Consider the following 19,160-nt stretch of genomic DNA (forward strand, 5'->3'; position numbering starts at 1 on the left):
GTGCTGAATTCAACGCTAAGAGGTCTAAAGTCCATCTGAGCCCCTAGATGTATTTTTTCATGTAGCTGAGTCCATCATTTGCCTTTAGCCAATTCCTTGCTGGTGATTCACCTTGCTACTGAGCTTTACTAGCTTGTGTTTCTGAAATTTTCTTGTTCCTACGCGGCACAGGTCCCATTTTGCAGTGAGTTTGCAGTGCTGAGGCTGAGTGCAAGGAATAAGTAATGTAACTGAAATAATGTTAACAATTTTAAAACTAATTAATTCTAAACATCTGCTTAAAATAGCTGCATTTACTCCCAGGTGTTTTTTATCAGTCTAAAATAATGATGCATTGTTTTTTCTCCAGGATTTTAAAATTCCAGATATGTTCTTTTTAACATTCAGAGTAGTACATAATTTACTTTGGTACATAGAGGTAAAAGAGTTATTAAACTCAATGACATATACAGTGCACAATTAGGTAATATATAATGCACTCAGCAATAGTAGAATTATATCAGGAAATGTCTTGAAATCTGTTTTAAGGAAATGAGGAGTTTTTAAGCTAAAACCAGGTAATGCAAGATCTTTTATTAATAATTCTTATTTGTCTGGAAATATGTTTTGACTGTTCTATTTAGTCACTGCCACAAGTGAAATAGTTTTTCCTAGATCTGTAATCCGCATTCTACACCTCACTTAGAATACTAAACAGAGGTGTAAATCATTTTTGTATGTGACCTCAGCAGTGAAAGAGATTTCTAGTGTAGCTTGTTTCAAAGCTCTAGACATAACAGCCAGAGTTAAAAGTGAAGGCTACAGTTCTGAGGCTGAATAGCACATCCAGTGATTATCTGCAGGTAAATACTTGTTCTTTCCTGTTCATGGATACAGTCATCAGTGCAATTTGATACCTCTTCCACCAAGTGTAGTGTCTGAAAACAAGAATCTGGGAAATGCATCACAGAGCTGCTCAGGCAGGAAATTTTCCCTTCAGTGCCATAATTCCTTGTGCTACCTCTGTTTGGAGCTGTTGTAGCTATGAGGAGAAGCAAGTGGCACAGTGCAGTGCTGCACATGAAGATTAGTGAAGAGCGAAACAACCTCGTGCTTTGGAAGGCTCTGAAAGTCAGGACAGTGTTAATAGTATTTATGAGTTGTGAGAGTGGGAAGAAGCAATGAAAAGGAAATGCTTCATCTCTGTTCAAAACACCATCAAGGATGAAATTCACTCCTGGGAGAAGGGCCAGCACTGAATTTTGGGTATTGCTTAATTTACGCCTTCAGTTTTACAGAAGTGGTGTTTATAATCCTCAATAGATTCTTTCCCTTAGATGAGTTTAATCTGAAGAACCTAAATTCTGTATTTAATTATAAGAAATGCTTTATTAAACAGCAATATGCTATAACTGTGCCAGTGTATCTCCTTTCGGTGATTTTCTTTTTGCTTTTGGCAAGCCTTAGTGGATTAATACAAACCACTTTAGTGAGCAGCAGTGAGAAAAACAAAAGCACAGCCACACAGAGAGCTGCAGTGACACTGGCATAATAGCCTGTGTATTGGTATTCCTCCATATCCAAGTCCTTACATGAAATGACAAGGACTTATTTTCTGAACCACATCACTTTAACCTGTTTGAATAGAACAACTTCATGTGTCCATCCAACCCCAGCCTAGCACTGCTGCATCTGCTGCCCAGAGGTTGCACTGAATCTCTTCTAGAACCTGACAGGGCTGGGCACCCTGCCCTGGGGAGGTGCTCAGGGGCTGTCACAGGGCAGGATTAGTGTTGAAGTGTGCATGGCAGAGGAAATGTCACCTCGGGACTCTGGGAGAAGAATATGTGTGCCAGGTCTCTACATTTCTTTCAGTGTACACACTGCTGCCATAACTCCTGTCAAATACTATGGAATTGCCTTGTGTTTGTGTTTAAAGAAAAATTGTATGCTAAAAACTCTGTAAAACAAACATTTAAGGTATCAGGGCATTTCTGTTGGGAAGCCGAATCTTTGTTACACTGAATGCTAAACATTTACATATCCAAGCCTTATGTAATAGATGTCTGAATAATAATAAAACTTCATAAACTGACCTTGGTTCTCTGGCACCACTTCTCCTTTGAAGTCTGCATGACCAAATTCAAGACAATTATGTCATCCTTCATAACAGCCAAACAAAAGTTCGGCCAAATAATCTTTTTTTCTCCATCTGACAGCGCTGTGTTTGATTTTTGTAATGTGTGTCAATGTAGCTGTTGTTATTTACTGGGTGCTACAAGTGACAGTAAAAATCCCCTTGTTTTGGAGTAATGATCAGCCCTGTTAACATCTGGATTTCATTTATTTTACCTCAGTGCCCACTTCTGCTATACTCCCTTACTTTGAGTAGTTGCAAAGAGAGTCTGTCCTGAGAGCACGTGCACACCTGTAATTTGCAGAACGTGGTGGTTCGGTGTGTACCTGTATGTGACAGAAGCAAAAACAGAGCCCTGGACACTCTAGACACCCAGAAGAGAAACTGACACTAGCACTTTCCCCTTTGTTCAAATCTACCGGTGCCACACTCCAGCAGAGCTCTCTGAGGACAACGCTGTCAGTTAAGGGTTGTCAGCACAGAGCTCAGATTGTACATTACTGAGCCTCAGACCTCGAGGAAGCCTTGGCATATTGTCATCTCAATCTTTGAGGCTCTGTCTATGTCACCAAGTGCTTCGAAACTCAAGAGTTTATTTTCCCTTACTCCCTGATTCAAGTATCGTTGCCCAGGTTAATGTTTAGTGTTGTGACTTTTCTGCTTTCAAAATGAGTTAGATTGGGATGAAATATTTTTAAGTCTGCCTTTATCATGCAGACTGGATTTCTGCAGGAACTTTGCATAGGTTCTTAGCTATTGCTCTGACTGCAATGTTTGCATATAACCTTGTGTTCACATGTGGTACAAGTCCTCCCAGTGACGTGTTTTCCCAGCCAGCTCTATGTAAAGAGCAGCAAACCCTCTAGGCTGTGTTTATAGCTGGTTGAAGTTACTTTATCTGGATTCACTACAGCACTTGTGGCTTCATCATGCAACATCATGGGTGCACATGTGCATCTCCATGCACACGTTTGTGCTGGCACATAAATACTTCCACAATGAGTATGCAAAATATATCTGTTGCACTTCATCTGTTGCAAAATTGAGGCACTAAAGGAAAAACTACACTAATATGGTCCAATGTTTCACTCCTGAACCATGTTAGAATTATGATTGAAGACAATAAAAACATGCAAAACTGAAGTCAAGCAAGCTGGGAATGCAGTCCTGATGTACAATAATATCCTGTGTCCAATTGCAGTTATCTCTCAGTTTAATTCCTAAATGAGTTTCCAAGGCTTTGCTGGTGTAAATCATGATGTTGGTGATATTTTCTTTATTTTACTTCAATTTAGTACCATGGTGAAGACAAATGTAATGTGTAGAGTTTATGAAACCGGACAGCTAGTAAATCAATATTATTTTCCTAGTAAATTACTCAGTCAGTGCAAGCTGCTTTTAACTCTTTCCCATGGGACAAATAACTTGGACTAGCTGGAGCTTAAATCAACACTGTGGGCACTGAATTAGTCAATGATTCTAAAGAAGGCTTTGTTGGCATAAAGTTCTGCTTTGATCGTCATAGTATTTACAGCTTTTTAATTAGATACAGTTCAGAACAATGGCTTTTATCAAAGCAGTTTGGGAAGTGAACAACTGGACTTTGTTTGGGGCTTTAGATGACATTCTGTCTGTTAATATCATGTGGCTGGTTTTAATACAATGATGAAGTTAGGATTATTTTAGGTGTTGTCACTGCTTTGTCAGAAGGAGCTAGCTATTCTAAAAAAGAGTGGCATGTGTTGCTTTTTCAATATCATAAGTTTAGGTCATTTCTCAACAGGCTAAAACCCAATCATTTGCTTTGGACTTGCAGAGAACAAACTAATTTTGCACCCATAAATCTGAAAGAAGTGACTCCTTTGTTCATCTTAATTTATTTTCACGTGCCGAGTGACTTGTTGGGAAATGCCAAGCTTTTTTTTTTTGTCAAGACTGAAGGCAGTTGGTTCCGTTTTCAGTGTCAGACATTTCAGACTTGGCTTCTGATATAAAGTAAACCTAGCATCAGTGTGAAAATTCCTCAGGGATCTTGGCAGAGCTGGGCTCTATCATTTTTGGAATGGGAGGTTGGCCTAAGAGTGCTTTTAAAGCTTTACGGTAAGTGATTGTAAAATTTGTAAATTTATAAGAACAAGAAAGTCAAGAAGCCATTGATGTTTTTAGACCAACTTCTGCAATTCAGTGTTCAAATAGAGATGCTTATACTCTAATAAAAAATGAAATTTTTTTTTTTTTTTTTTGGACAAGTTGACCACTAAAGTCAATAAGAATAAAATAATTGGCTGGAAATAGTTGTTTTATTAAAGCTTGAATTAAATTTTCCTGTTCTCTCAGTTGTGATTTTTTGGGGGCAGAGTAAATATTGGTCAATAATCTCTGCCACCTGAGACTGAGAAAAATAACTCATTGCCTCACTTTTATCCACAATCTGACTTTCATAATGATGCCAAAAGCCATTACTTTACGTTAGTGGTATTTTTATGTGCAAACTATCACCATGGTGGTTTGAGAAATTAGTGTTTTAATCTTAACCTGTGTGTAATATAGGATTCTGAAAATCTTAGTTTCATTGTAGCAGGCTCATCATGTGTTTGAACATGATGCTTTGTCTGTGTGCTTGAGGCTCTTTAGTTCCTACCCAGCATGTTGGACACAGAGGAGTTGGGCACAACAGCGTGTTTAGGCAGAGCAGTTCTTTGGCAGGAGGCAACACGTCATATGCACTGGATCTTCAAAGACTCTGCTTTCTCCCTATTTAATTGTCATGCATTAAAATAGTAAATTTGAAATATGGTAAATAAGCAGCAAAGTAACATAATTGGTACTATTAATGCCAAGTGGTAAAACATATTTCTAACAATTCCCCCTCCTCTCCTCCTCTCCATCTGCCTTTTTTTCCCTTTAGAACTCCAGAACTACCCGTTCAGATGAAGATAAGGATGATTCCTGGGATGCCTGGGGGGCCTGGAGTGATTGCTCACGGACCTGTGGAGGGGGAGCCTCCTACTCTCTGAGGAGATGCTTGAATGGCAGGTAAGCCACATGCTGAGGTGTGGGGGGGTTCCTCTGCAGTTCTGGCACATTTCCAATCCTATTCTGGTTGCTTCTGTTTCTGAGACCAAGCGCTGTGTAAAATAGATCAAGTGTTATAAAGTACTGCTTTTATTACATGATTGTTTAGACAAATATCTTAGGCTTTAACTCTGAACTCTAACATGTTATGAAATAAAATTGTGGAATAGCAGGAATTACTTTTTTGGTATGGTCAAAGAGAGAGGAGAGAGTCCCTTTCACTGTAATACAATTCGGATGGTGAGTTACCTGTGTACAAATTAGCCTCCACTTGGACATGACTTGACATAATGTTCAAGTGCCTGCTGCTCCTGTGGATGTATATAATGCTGCTTTCTGTTCGGGAAGGACAGGACAAGAGGCCATGCTCTCAAGTTGCACCAAGGGAGATTCATGTTAGATGTTAGGAGGAATTTCTTCACAGAAAGGTGATTAGACACTGGATTGGGCTCTCCAGGATGGTGGTGTGGTCACCGTCCCTGGGAGTGGTTAAGGAAGGACTGAACCTGGCACTCGGTGCCATGTTCTAAATTACGGTGGTGATGGGTCACAGGCTGGACTCAATGATCTCAGAGACCTTTCCAACCAAACTCATTCTCTCATTCTCCCCTGCCAGTTCTTTCTATGCAGTGGTCCTGGTAGCCATATGTTTTCATGTATAAGTCTTACTGTGACTTTTACTACTTTTTCTTCAAGAAAGGAGCACATGCAATGAAAACCTTTTACCGCTGTAGTAAAACTGGACTAACGTAGGACTTGTTGGTACAGTCCTTAAAGCAGGAGTAATGCACTAGGCCTGTAGTCAGGCAAGAAGAGACCCCAGTCAGCTTTGAGACATGTGCTGGCATCCATAATTTCTTGTTTTATGTGAATTATTCTTAAATATTTTTAAAACTGATGATTGTGTTTGCATTTTTATTTAGTTGAGATTTTTTAACTTAAATGCAGTATCAGCCAGGAAGTCACTTTTTCTTAAAGAAGGCTTGGAGTGTGCTGTGCTTCTTAAGGGCAGATTGTATGAAATACAGAGCTAAAGATGATTGATTTAAGCACTGCCTTTTTCTTTTAGTGAAAAATGCACAAAGATCTTGGAGAAAGGTAGCAGTTCCAGCAAGAAGCCTTGATACTCTACCAATGTGTTAGGGACTGTGAAACAAGCTCAATAAATTGTAGCAGTATAAATTCCACTGTGGTTTTATTAATATTTTTAATGTGTTCCCCTGTGAAAAACATATGTTTTCCATACCTTGACAAATGCAAGAGGTTTTTGTCTATGTTTGATTTTTGTAGCAATGTCCGGGAAACACACAATTGTAAAACAAAGTTTTCACATTTGTGTGTATCATAAACATTTTTAATTTGCATGTTGTGATGCAGTAAGTCTTGCAAAAGATTGGAAATTTGAGACTTGTAATACCTTGAGCTTCAACAGTTGTACCTTCAGCTGAGCTAAATTCTTGCTTCACGCATCCATTTCTTTTCCTTTTCAAATGCTATTTTTCAGTCCCTCTCACACATTATATATGAAAAATTGTTATCAATTTTCATGCAAGAAGACAATTTAATCCAAGGGACGTAAATTATCAGTTACAGGCTCATACACTCTTTAATATAAGGCACATCTTTTTCTGTATGAGAGATTATTCCAAAACAGTATTCCTGATTTTAGAGAAATCGCTAATTATATTTTTTTTCCATGTTTTAAGTTCTTTCAAAGGCTTGATATTGCCATTTTTAACATAGAAGAATATCTTCCACTATGCAAAAGTGATGGTTCGTTATTGAGAAGCTTGGCAGAGTGTATCTTTAAAAAAAGTGTGAAACCCAACCTCCCCAGATTTATGAGACCACAATAAATAGCCATGACTCTATTACATGCCTGTTATTTCAGCTACTAACAACAGACCGAGGATCTGAATTGCCTAGATGACAGGATTCACATGCATTGGGCACATTTGCATGTAGTCCATAAGAATTCTGTTAAATTTAAAATTATGAATCAGATATTCTGATCTTCTCCTCTAGGTCACACCTCATTTATTAGAAATAACTTGGTTGCAGTCAGCATAGATCAGATTTAGCGATGCCTTTTTCACAAAACAAATGTGGTTTTCATAAGGTTTGTAGTAAATTTGCTTTACAGGGAAAGTCACACGTTCTTTGCTGAAGAGAGACAGCAGTGTAAAGAGTTGAATCCCCAGATCCCCTTTGTATTTAAACCTTGTGTTTTGAGTCCACATTATGGTAGGGCAGTAGCAATAAAAGTCTAATTTTTGAGAGAATAGCTAGCTGTAAAACAGGCAAGGTTGTGTTTTGCTGTTATACAGTGTAACCATTTTACTCTTTTTTTTTTTTTTTTTTTTTTTTTTTTTTTTTTTTTTTTTAAGGAACTGTGAAGGTCGGAATATTCGATACAAAACCTGCAGTAGTAACGTGAGTCTGGCCTTTAATCCTGTTTTACTCACTCAAAAAATGTGTTAAAGTTTAAGAAATGCTGCTTTTTGTTTAAAACCTTATGGTGCATAATTTTCTTTCCATCATTACTACCATTTTTAAACATTTCAGTCTGCATGACACCACGATGTCTCAAATTTAGACTTCCCAAGTGGACATTTTCTTTTGAAATTATAGTACCAATTGTGATTCAGAATGTTTTATACCACTTATTAGGAGAGTTACACATATTGGAGGATTAACAGATCAATTCTAATCTTAAACTATTGAGTGGTTTTCCTGGGGGTGCTGTCTTGTAGATGAAGCATTAAACTGAGCTCTGGATCATTTGTGATCGTTAGTGATATGGTGACTCTTCATGTGAACAAAGAACTGCCTTGTCCCTTTCAGATCTTAAATAGGATAATTTCTCCTTATATTCCCTCTGTTTGCCTAACCCTGATCTTTATATGTCTGTATGCAAGAACGTGCATATTTAGGGGCACTGGCACAGACGAATTCCACGAGTGAGTGTGAAGCTGGAGTTTTGACCATAGAGATGCTGTTACTGTGATGCAATCACATTTCATTTTTATGGACACGTTTTATGAAAACCATCCACTCACAGCTAACTCCATGACTCGTGTTCTGCTGACTTTAGTCGTGCTTTGTGCTGTTTAAACAACTGCAGCCCTTCAGCCTTGGGTCTAGGCTGTCCAAGGTGAGCAGCTCAGGCAGGACTTTGGGGTACCACAGGTCTACATAACGTGTGTGCAAACACGGTTATGGGTGTTTGAATTCATAGTGGTTTAGGGTCTGCACTCATCCCCTTGCTTGGCTTACCTCACAGTACAGTGTGACAGTCATATGTCCTATTCCAGAAAAGACAGCAGGCAGATAAGTAATTAATTATATTACTAAAAGGTGAGGCCTGAATTTCCTTTGGGTTGAATTATACCCAAAGGTGTATGATTCAGGTGATACTCAGTCATTACCAATCCTGTAATTTTTGCCAGCAGCAGGCAGCTGTGGAGTGTGACGTGTTCTCCTTAAGAAGCCTGACACTGGAAGTTGCCCAGTAAATATATAAATATATTAATATATTGAATCAGTGCATCTCCTAGGAGAACTGACCATTCCTGCTTTTCAGTTTGCCACACCTACAGTGTTTGCTGTGCCAGTTGGCTCCTGCCCTCCTTGAGAACAAGTCTTGCTCACACCTCTACACTTCTCAGTGTTGGATGGATTTCCCACCACAGCAGCTCACAGCTAAAGTTCCTGCTGGCAGAAGCAAGTGGAAGTGATAAATGAATCAGTCCCAGTGAAATCAGATTCTGGAGACAAACCCTGTCCCCTTGTCCTTTCAGAAGAAAGATGCACGATGGCCTGAGCTCATAAATAAAAATGCTACCTGCTAAAATAGCCTGATGTTTAAAAGCTGTGTGATAACTTGCTGCCATCAGGATGTGAGCAGTGAACAAACTGTCCCTGAGTCCCCCACTGCTCACCTAAATGTCTGTATGCACTGTGTACAGTAACACAGCTCTGATTGCTGGCTCCTGTGCACTGCAGCTTCCTGCAGGACTACAAAGAGGGCATCTCAGTGCCCCTTGTTCCTCCTGCACCACTGGAACTGCCCAGGAAGGAGGAGGGTGAGCTCCATCTGGGCATGTTTTCTGCTGTCATGCACAGGTCTACATGCCTTCAGTATATCTAAGGGTAGCGGTGGACACTGTTCATTTTAAGATTTTTGATGTGGAAATCTGATGGAAATGAAGGCACTTTATGCTTCATCCTAGAGAAAATTAAGATTATTCTCATATCCTCTCTGAACTCCCAGAGAGTTTATCTGAAGTCACCGGAGCCTGTTTTTTAACTTTAGGGCTTATTTTAAAGTGGTAAGTGGCGGGCGCCTTGTATGTGAATCTGTTTGAATTTATGATGATTCAAATGTTAATTTCCAGACAGGAAACTGCCTTTACAGTTCTGCTTTTGGGGCATGTCTGAAAGGGATCAAGTTTCCATTTCAGTTCAGATACAGTCAGAATCTCTCAGGAATGGTTTTTCCTAGATTATGGGTCAGATAATGAAGAACTCCTGAGAAAAATATATTTAATGAGATTTCCACTGTTAATACAGTTGATCTCTGAAATTGGCATCCCCAAATTCAAACCCCATATTAGATCTGAGTTAACCTTGAAACAGGACCTTACACCTCATGTAAATCTGAGACTACTAGGCCAGTTTAGTTTCAAATGATATAATTTTCCCAAAAGCATTATTTTTAATCAAGGCTTCTCACTTCAGGAGTGAAATTGTAGTTTGAAAACTAAGAATTTATACTAGCTTCTTTCCATATTAATAGGTATTACTGGTAACCACATGAGACATTCGGTATAAATACACAGTGTAAAGCTGTCTGCAAATGTAATTTTGCTACATGATACATTACACCACTAACATCTATATTGGGGAGTACAAATGAAGCACAACTTAATATGTGTGTCATTCTAATGAGAAGAACAAGAATCATTTTACCAGAAAATTGGTTTCATGTGGATTTGTAATGGAATAGTAGTAAGTTCATTGAACTCAAGCATAGCTCCAGAATAATATTAGTGATATTTCAATCAGAAAATTAATTCAAGGTCTTAGCAACAAAATAATTGCTAAGATTAAGGCATATGTAGAGCCTGCTTATCTTTCTGTCATAACTGAGATGCCAGGTGCATGATTTCCTAAAACTGCATGTGTACTTTCAGCCTTTTATATAGGGACTTTAGAGAAATAAACTATCCATTGTATGTTGTTCAATGAGAATTTCAGTCTTTCTTGCCCCCCTTTTTTTAAATTTCAATTTTTGTATATAGTGTTACATTCTAATGCTATGATGTGCACTGTGTGGAAGTGTTTAAGTTAATCCTTTAGGGTCCTATTCACAGAACAAGTTATTTGGGCGATTTCCCCATAAATTTCACATTCTTGTGCACCAAAAAGTCACTTTTATTTTTGCCACAGTGATTCTTCTACAGTAAGAAAAAACACTACTTTGTAAAAGATAGCCCCATGTTTAGTTCCATTGTAAACTTTTATTTTGTACAGATAATACTCGCACTTGTTCAACACATTCATCTATAACTGTCCCAGCATCCACTTAAACTCTGATTTATCCCATTCAAAAAATCTTGGCTGTACTGTGTCGACTTGAGACTGTAATATTTCATCTTGAGTTACATCGTTTCTCTCTAATCTGTTCATTTATTTAGTTTATATTTATAATGCTGGTGCACCATAAGGCTCCCTTGCCTGGGGTGGTTTCCAGCTCAGGTATCTTGATTCTACTTAGAATCTGAAAATTTTGTAGGAAAAACACAGGACCTGGAGCTAATTTCAAAAAGAAAACAAAACAATGACTTCATCAGTTTTGGCTGAGTTTCAACAAAATGAGATTCAAAGAATAAAACTAGACAAAGGGCTAGACTTTCTTTGGTGTCATCATTTTTACTGGGAATTTTCTTGCCTTCCCTTTTGTGCTTTTTTCAGTGGAGCGATTGTTGGCAAGAGTCACAGGGTCTGATGCAACTTTCATATTTTGTACATGAACATTGCCTACAAAGATACAGACTTCCCAGGTCAGCTTTGTTTTTGAAGGCTGAGGGCACTCATTGCCAAAACTCAAAGATACATTTCATAAGAAACCAGCCCTTGGATGCAGTAGTTTTTAATAATCTGTCACAAAAAATATGGGAATTTATATATATGTGTTTTTAATCTTCATGGTAGTCATGTCTAAAGCATCTTTTTTAGATCTGTCTAATATGTTCATAAGTCATGTCATAAATACAATTCATTCCGCTGCAAGGTCTGGGTGTGATTTTTTTTGCCAACATTTTCATGTATTAGACCTCATAGATACGTCTTCAGCTCCTTATGCAGTGTATGAAGCTACAAATGGCCTGGCCATAGTTCAGTGGATTGAGTGTGAGACAAAAGCTATTGCTGAAATTAAGAAATTGGAGAAATCCTGAAATTAGTAGCAAAATAATTTAACAAGTAAGAAAAAATGTGAAATATTGAGAGGAAGGAGGGAATGGTGGAATGAAGTGATGTCTGAAATAGATTAAAACCAGAGACATACAAACAGGATGAGGGCTGGTTCCCCCATGTCATTATCTGATATTATGACCTTGCCCGCTTCCTGAATGTTGGTTCACCCTTGCCTACCCCTCACATCTTTGCCCTGCTTTTTCCTTTTTGTTTTTTAAACTCCCTTTCACTTTTCCAACCCACTCTAATGGAATTAAACTGATGTTTACGAGTCCTCTTGTTGTCTTGATTGCATTCGTTCTGTGCTTAGCTGTCTTTCTCTTTAAACTCCTTTCTTAACACAAATATTTATTGTTCCCTGGAAGACTGGGATCTGCACTTGGTTGCCATCCAAACTCTGATATAATGCAAATGATAATAATTTCAGTTCTTTGATACCCCTCTGTGATGCTCTTTTTATGCTCCTGCTTTTGAACAGAGCTCAAACGTAAAGCAGGTGGAGCTGGCATGTGAATCGAGCTGCCAGAATCACTTTGGGTTCTTTGAAGATGCCAAAAGAGAATAGGGAGATGAGAATTCATTTGCTCTGAAGCAGCCAGGAGGCGAGTGGAAGGAAGGAGCTGCGTTGTGTTGAATCAATGAGAAACATACAGTAACCCCGGGTCTGACATCCTGACTTTGTGGTGTTTGTGTCTTGGCATCGCATCAACACCCAGTGATAATGGATTGTAACAACAGCCTGTCAGACCTCAGCTGAGGGCCATCACTCTGCCTGATTTACAGATTACTCTTTAATTCTTTGTGATGAAAATGTATCTGTGCATGGCTGAGTAACGCTGTGCCCAAATACAGCTTCTAACTTTACCTGAATCTGATGTCCACTTATTAGTTTTTGATCGTTACTTGCTCCTCTGCATCGGTGGAAGGGAACCATATGGTATCCACATGAACTCTGAAGTCCTCTCTGCTTTTTAGACTTGCTGTTGTGGAAAATGAGAGGTGACAGATAAGTCAGAGCCAAAATTCTGCTCTCATTTACACCAGTGCAAACTTGGTGAATTTCTGGGGAATGACACTACAGTAAATATGTGTGGTGTCTCAGAGTATTTACTTGATGTTTGTAGGACCTCTCACTTGAGGGACTTTGTAGAAGTAAAATTCTCCCTGTGTCTTATTCCATCATTGTATAGTTTCATAAAATATGGCTCAAACTAGCATTATTCCAGATTAAAAATAATAAAAATGCATTAGTATAATTTGAAATTATTGTCACTGTAAGGTGTAGCATTAGACAGACACTGAACTTTTCAGCTACTTGCTCAGTGCTCAGCTGCAAAATTTCCATGTGTTGGTCAGTAGATAGAATATTGATTTTTAGAAGGTATTTTATGCAGATTACAACCAGTTCAAAGACAGTTCTAGGCTACTGTTTGCCATGGTGAAAAAACCCCCATACTGAGTTCAATATTGTTGGGAGCATTGGACTGAAATTCAAAACTTTCTCCTGTATATTTTACTCCCCAGTCCTGTATAATGCACTTACTTTTTTGTCAGCTTTATTCAGGGAAGGTTCAGTTCACTGATAAGGTTGAAGCTGTGCTTGGGATCAGTATTGTTAACTAATACTTAGTAATAAGTTCCATGAGTTTGCCTGACACATCAAAATCTTTCAGTCTTCCATCCAATGAAAACAAAACTTTGCTAAAATCAGCCTCACATCTGGCTTATATGTGCAGTTGGAATTCTTGGAAGAATATCTTTTCAGTCTGGTCTATGGACTCTTTGACGCTGGACATACTTTCAAATGAAGTCTGCAGTGAGGAATTGTTTGACACAGTAACTCCTTTGCCAGTACTTTACCAAAGTTATTTTCAAGTCAATCTCCATTCCTGTCACCATAGTTTAATATTAACATCATTGTTTGGGTGCAATGCTTCATGTAGAAAAAAATAATTTAGAACATTTTATTTCAAGCAGTTTTCATATTTGGTCTTTCAGCTATGTATGCTAAGGTGCTGAGTGGGAAAAGGTTGGAAATTGTCTCATTAGAACTGGAAATACAGAATCAATTGTTACCAGTTTGAAGTTTATTTTATTCCAACAAAATAAGCCTTACTGCTTCCATGAGCTGAAGGTGCTTTGTAATTAGACTAAAGGACCAAGCACTGAAAGTTCTGGTGCTTCCTCCTAAATCTTGTGCTTTTTCCAAGCAATACTAAACAATTAATTAAGCAAATTTTATTTTTTTATTTATGTGTAGCATTAATATCTCTTTCATTACTTTGACATGTGAACTGATAAATGAGTACAGAAGCCTCAGAAATGCTTTAGTGGGAAAAGCTACTGAAAAGAGAAATACAAAATATTAGACATCGCCTTGTAGTTACTTAAAATATATACATTCCCTTTGAAGCTAATTCTTACTATAGAATGAGACTTTTACTGCACTACCTTGTATCATAAAAATTGCCACTTTTAATTATCCTCTCATATCAAGTGTATTGTTATTGCTCAAATGCATGATATTCTCTACTTGCACTCTGAGAAATGGATTAAGCAAGATAAATTCTTTTAATATACACAGTAAAACCTCGTAGTGTGGGGTATTTGTCAAAGCAGATAATTTCTTGAACCAAGCCTGCCTGAAGAGCTTCTGTGTTATTCATCAGATAACTTCACTGCAAATGCAGTGTTCCCTAGTTAAAAAATATATATATTTTGGTTTGTTTTCAGGACTGTCCTTCAGATGTTGGTGACTTTAGAGCACAACAATGTTCTGCCTACAACGATGTCAAATACCAGGGACACTTCTACGAGTGGATCCCTGTGTATAATGATCCTACTGCACCTTGTGCCCTGAAATGTCAAGCTCTGGGAAAGAACTTGGTTGTGGAGCTTGCCCCAAAAGTGCTAGATGGCACTCGATGCAATACTGAATCCTTGGATATGTGCATCAGTGGAATTTGCCAGGTATGTTCATGGTGTGAATCTGAATGGGGCCTTTGCTGTGAGGCACTTTGCTCTTCAGTGGGTGCTTTGGGATTGTTTTTCATTCTGTTTATCAGTTTAGATGTATCTGGAAGTGCTGTCAAATGGATTGTAGCTAACTTATCTTTTCAGGAAGACACAAAACTTCCTGACTGCCTTAGCCATGGATATTTATCTATATAGATAAAAGGCCAATAAAATTAATTCATTCTTTTCTTTATGCATGTAAAAATTAATGAACCTAGTTACTGTAGCTGTAGCTTTCCAAAATTTAGCGTATCTGTGAGGATGTGATGAAATTGCAGAGCCTTCCATTTAATTTGATTCATTTTCTGAGTCTCATATAATCTCTGTTAAGGAGAAAATTGGACATTTTATGGGATTCAGCCCATAATGGCAGGTGTGAGTATATAGGTCTGTTTTGTCGTGTGGCTGAGCGACTATATATTGTGTTTGCATGAACTGATTGTTCAAATCTTTAAATGGCAATATGTATTTCTAGATATATTCATTTTTTATTAGTTATGCTACTGACTTTATACAGTTAGTCTAAAAGTAGAGTATTATAATATTTTAGGCTTGCTAGCCTTGCCCATGTTTCATTAATTAAGCAATATTGCAAACTGGTTTTGTGAACAGAGCAGTTTATAGAGGATGGACATGTTATTGCAATTAGTTTTCTTTCTCTGCAAGTGGTTGTTGCTCTGTTAAATGTCTAAAATGTGTGTGACTCAAAAATGCAGGATATGGCCCAGTGAGAAAAATAGCTCTATTATAGAGGAAAATTTGACACATTTGGCAGAAGACTGGTGCATGGATTATAGCAACATTAATATATGATCTGGACCTCGCTGTGGGTTTTATGTGACTTCTGTGTATGCTGCAGTTCCAATGCCAGTCGTGTCAACACACGGCGCATCTGCTGCCTCTGAAACAGAAGAATTCCTCACAGAGAGACTTCATTTGTCAACAGTGCTTCACTGTGGGATCCAGCAGTGTTTGTTACCCTCTATTTGGAATAGGATATACCTCTAGAAACTCTGGGAGCACTTGCCAAGTGATATATTTCTTGTGCCATGTTCCTAGTGATGGTTCTATCCTAACTAAAAGGCTTTTATGCAGGAGGATTGCCCAGTCTGTTCCAGGAGGTAAATTTACAGCACCTTTCCTGCCTGTGCCTATCGCCCTGAGTGTCAGGCTGCATCTAAGGCAGCTCTGGGCTTTCCAAGGGCTTGTGCTCAGGGTGCTGTCTCCCACAGTGACTTCAGACACCTTCTTCCATCTTTCATACATGGCAGAAAATTCTCTTTGCCCAGAGTGGATCCAATTTTGTGAAGAATAGTTGGGAGGGATGGTAAAAAGGGCATTTCGTAGTATTCACATGTATATATGCTATAAAATGCTTTGAAATGTAAATTATCCATTTTTAGAATAAATGAAGTGGTGAAGAAAAAATTAATCATTCCAGAAGCAGGTACTGGAACTCTTACACTGTTGATGAGAATCAATTTTTTTTCTCTGTCTCCCATTTTTATTTTTTTCATTATTTCTTCCAATGTCACAGAAATATTTTTCAGTGTGAGGTAGCATCTTCAGGAAAAAAAAAGCATAGAACAAACATGTTTAGAATGTGTACTGTGCTGTAACTTATTCAATTTTTTAAATTTATTGCTGAAACTCATAAATAGTTAACTGTTTCACCTTATTTTCTTGAAGTCACTGGCTATGCCTGAGGTATTTTTGCACAAATTGAAGGTTTTTTTGCTTTTTAAAGTATATATTTGATAATTTAGTGTTGGATAATTTTATTGAGATAAAAAAAATGAAGTAGAATTCAATTAAATTAAATGAAGATTCATTTAAATAACCTTTTCCTCTTTACAAACTATTTTGGGGGCAGAGCGAAGAGTTTCTTACTTGTGAAAGGGGCTGTGGCAGGTGGGGTCTTCCTCAGAAAACCAACACAGAGCTTCGTGTTACCCCTGTTTGAGCAGGAAAAGAAAACAAATTGATGCCTAATCTTTCCCAGAAAAAACATGGTTATTTAGTCAACTGCTCTTAAGAGAGAGACAGCACAGTCGTGATTCTCCACAATTGTTGCTGTGAGATCCGTCTGGTGGGTTCTGACATGTAATTGGCGCAGCCAGCAAATTACTTGGCGAGTGTTTTTACAGCTAACTCATGAGCACTTCACACTGCTGGTGTGGGTATCTTCACTCCTATGCCTGGGAGCACCAAAGACTTGCTGTAAAGGGGACTGGTGCTGGTTTTGCTCATTTATTGTCTCAAATTGACTCAACTGCTCCTCCTCCCCAATGGGATTTCACTTTCATCTGTGTTCCTGCTAAGTTAGGGCTGCATCGCTGATTCTGCCTCTTGCTCAAGCTCCCACCTTGGCAGCATATGAATTTACAAAGATGGTGAATTCTTGTTCTCCAGCTTCAGTTCTGGTCCATGGCACTTCCCTTATCAAGCAAATCAAGCTAAATAAGCTCTATCAAAAAAAAGTTGCGAGATGACAAAGCTGCACTCTGAATGGGAGGTGTGAGGCTTTACAGAAGGTGAAATCTAAAGAGGGTGGAGTAGGGAAAGGCTTATTGGGAAAGTTAGTAAGATATTTTGGGGTTTCTTGAGGCTTAACTCATTCAAACAATGTGATCATTTTAGTTTGCTACTGGCCTGCCTCTGTTACCAGCCCAAATATCTGGGGCTGTTGTGTAAAATGGGGACAGGTCAAAACTTCACTGCCAAGATTTTCACACTTCTGATATTTTTTCTAGTCTCTGCATAACTTCCAAAACTTTTTTTTTTTTCATATAATGTGTTCCTGCTGTGCCCATCTGGATGTGGGAGGAGACATTTAAAAACATCTGCATGTCAGACACATATGTGGGCAACATTTACCCAGTTATTCCGCCTGCTTTGGGGCCCTGCCTCTTCTTGGGTTTTGTTTTTAATTTGTGCAGACCTGCTTTTTTTCTACCAGAATGCAGAATGGGGTGTTACTCGTGCCAGCACCTGAAATGGTTACAGTGACAATTTTCCTAATATGGAGTAATATGTTTGGACAACAAATACACGCATCACCCAAAAAATCTGGAGTCCTAAGGAGCAGCCTGAGTAGTTCTGTCCTAGGCTGTCACAATTAGGTCAAGGATGATGTAAATCCTGCAGTGAACTTTCCATTTAGTGTCAGCAAGTTGTTTGTGTTCCAAAAAAGGCAGACACTACACTGTGCTTTGTAGCATATGGCATAAATTTAGCTGACATCAGAACACATCCCACATGTCAAGTGGAGCGCCATCAACCTCTGCCATGCTGGTTCTCTTCTGTCACATGTCATCATATGGCCAGTAGGTATCACTCACCACCAAAGCACTCTTATATTGGATGTAAATATCTGTCAGAGTTTTCATTGAAAACAGTTTCTGTAAGCTCTTGGAAGACTCTTGCACTTCTTTTTTTTTTTTTTTTTTTAATAGGCTTTGTTTGTGTTTTAAACTTAAAATTATAGCAGGTTATTAATTTCTTTTGAATCTTGACTCCTTTTATCCTGAAAGCTGCTTTCTCAAACTGCTTGTTTTGTGTAATTTCTCTTTTGGTTCCTGCAGATACATTTTTTTGCCTATAAATATGTTCAAGGACTGCTCAAGATGCACAGGAGATTTGATGTGCAGACACTGTGAGAGGAAGGTTTCCTTTCCATCCCATGTTACTGCAGACATGTTTCTAACATCTGTTAATCTGTATAGTTAACTCTTGAATAGTTGCTAAAAAAAACACCTTCCCCCCTCCCCCAAATTAATACTTACTCTTGATCTTTTTTTAATATTTAAAAATTAGAAAAAAAGTCTGCATTTCCTTTTTCCTTCGTTTTAGCCCTTAAGTGATTCATAGGAAGAATTAATTTTGAGGTAGCTCTGTGTCAAGCCAGCTGTTATACTAAACCTGGCATTCTCTCCTGGGTACCACTAATTATCAAATGCGCAGAGTGCATTTTGGAGCATGAAGGACCCCCTGTACTCTGGCTACACGTTACTGCACTGGAGATGGCAGGCTGGACCCTGCCCAGAAAGACTGGCAGTTACTCAGGGAGACCCAACAAAACTTCCTGGCTCTCCGAGCTACGTATGAAAACCTTCATGTGACTGCACACACGTGTGACAGGGGTCATAAAACTGGGAGTGGGGAGCTCCAGCTGCAGCTCAGCTGGGAGGTGTTGGTGGCTCTCCAGAATTCCTTCTGGAGGATGGGGCTGAGCTAGGCACACATCCTAAGCAGCCTGTCAACGCCTCCTTCCTTAGCCTCAGGTGGCTGGTTTCTCATCTCTGGAAGCTCTTGACTCTGCCCAGGCCAGCATATCGTGGAGCCACCCTTCAAGGGCTGCACTTGCCCACCTTTGAATGTCACTGCCCCCCTTGGTGTAGTTGTTCCCTTGCAATAACATGGTTGGCAACTCGGTGGGGTGCTTTTATAAATAAATAACAATTACAGCATGCTC

The 19,160-nt window shown here is 38.7% G+C and overlaps 1 protein-coding gene across 9 annotated transcripts in view; it reads left to right on the top strand.

Annotated features, from left to right (window-relative positions):
- The window catches only part of ADAMTSL3 (ADAMTS like 3), a 177,760-nt gene that overhangs the window by 75,176 nt on the left and 83,424 nt on the right, over positions 1–19,160 (top strand). For all 9 annotated transcript variants that reach the window (XR_005703077.2, XM_040077708.1, XM_040077703.1 and 6 more), the window contains 3 exons: positions 5,025–5,152; positions 7,579–7,624; positions 14,405–14,641. Coding sequence is in view for 8 of the 9 variants with exons in the window: in XM_040077708.1 (XP_039933642.1) it covers positions 5,025–5,152; positions 7,579–7,624; positions 14,405–14,641 (411 nt within the window). In the remaining variant the exon portion in view is untranslated. The remainder of the gene's footprint in view (positions 1–5,024; positions 5,153–7,578; positions 7,625–14,404; positions 14,642–19,160) is intronic.

Source organism: Hirundo rustica, chromosome 13 (assembly GCF_015227805.2).
Source record: "Hirundo rustica isolate bHirRus1 chromosome 13, bHirRus1.pri.v3, whole genome shotgun sequence".
NCBI classification, from domain to species: domain Eukaryota; kingdom Metazoa; phylum Chordata; class Aves; order Passeriformes; family Hirundinidae; genus Hirundo; species Hirundo rustica.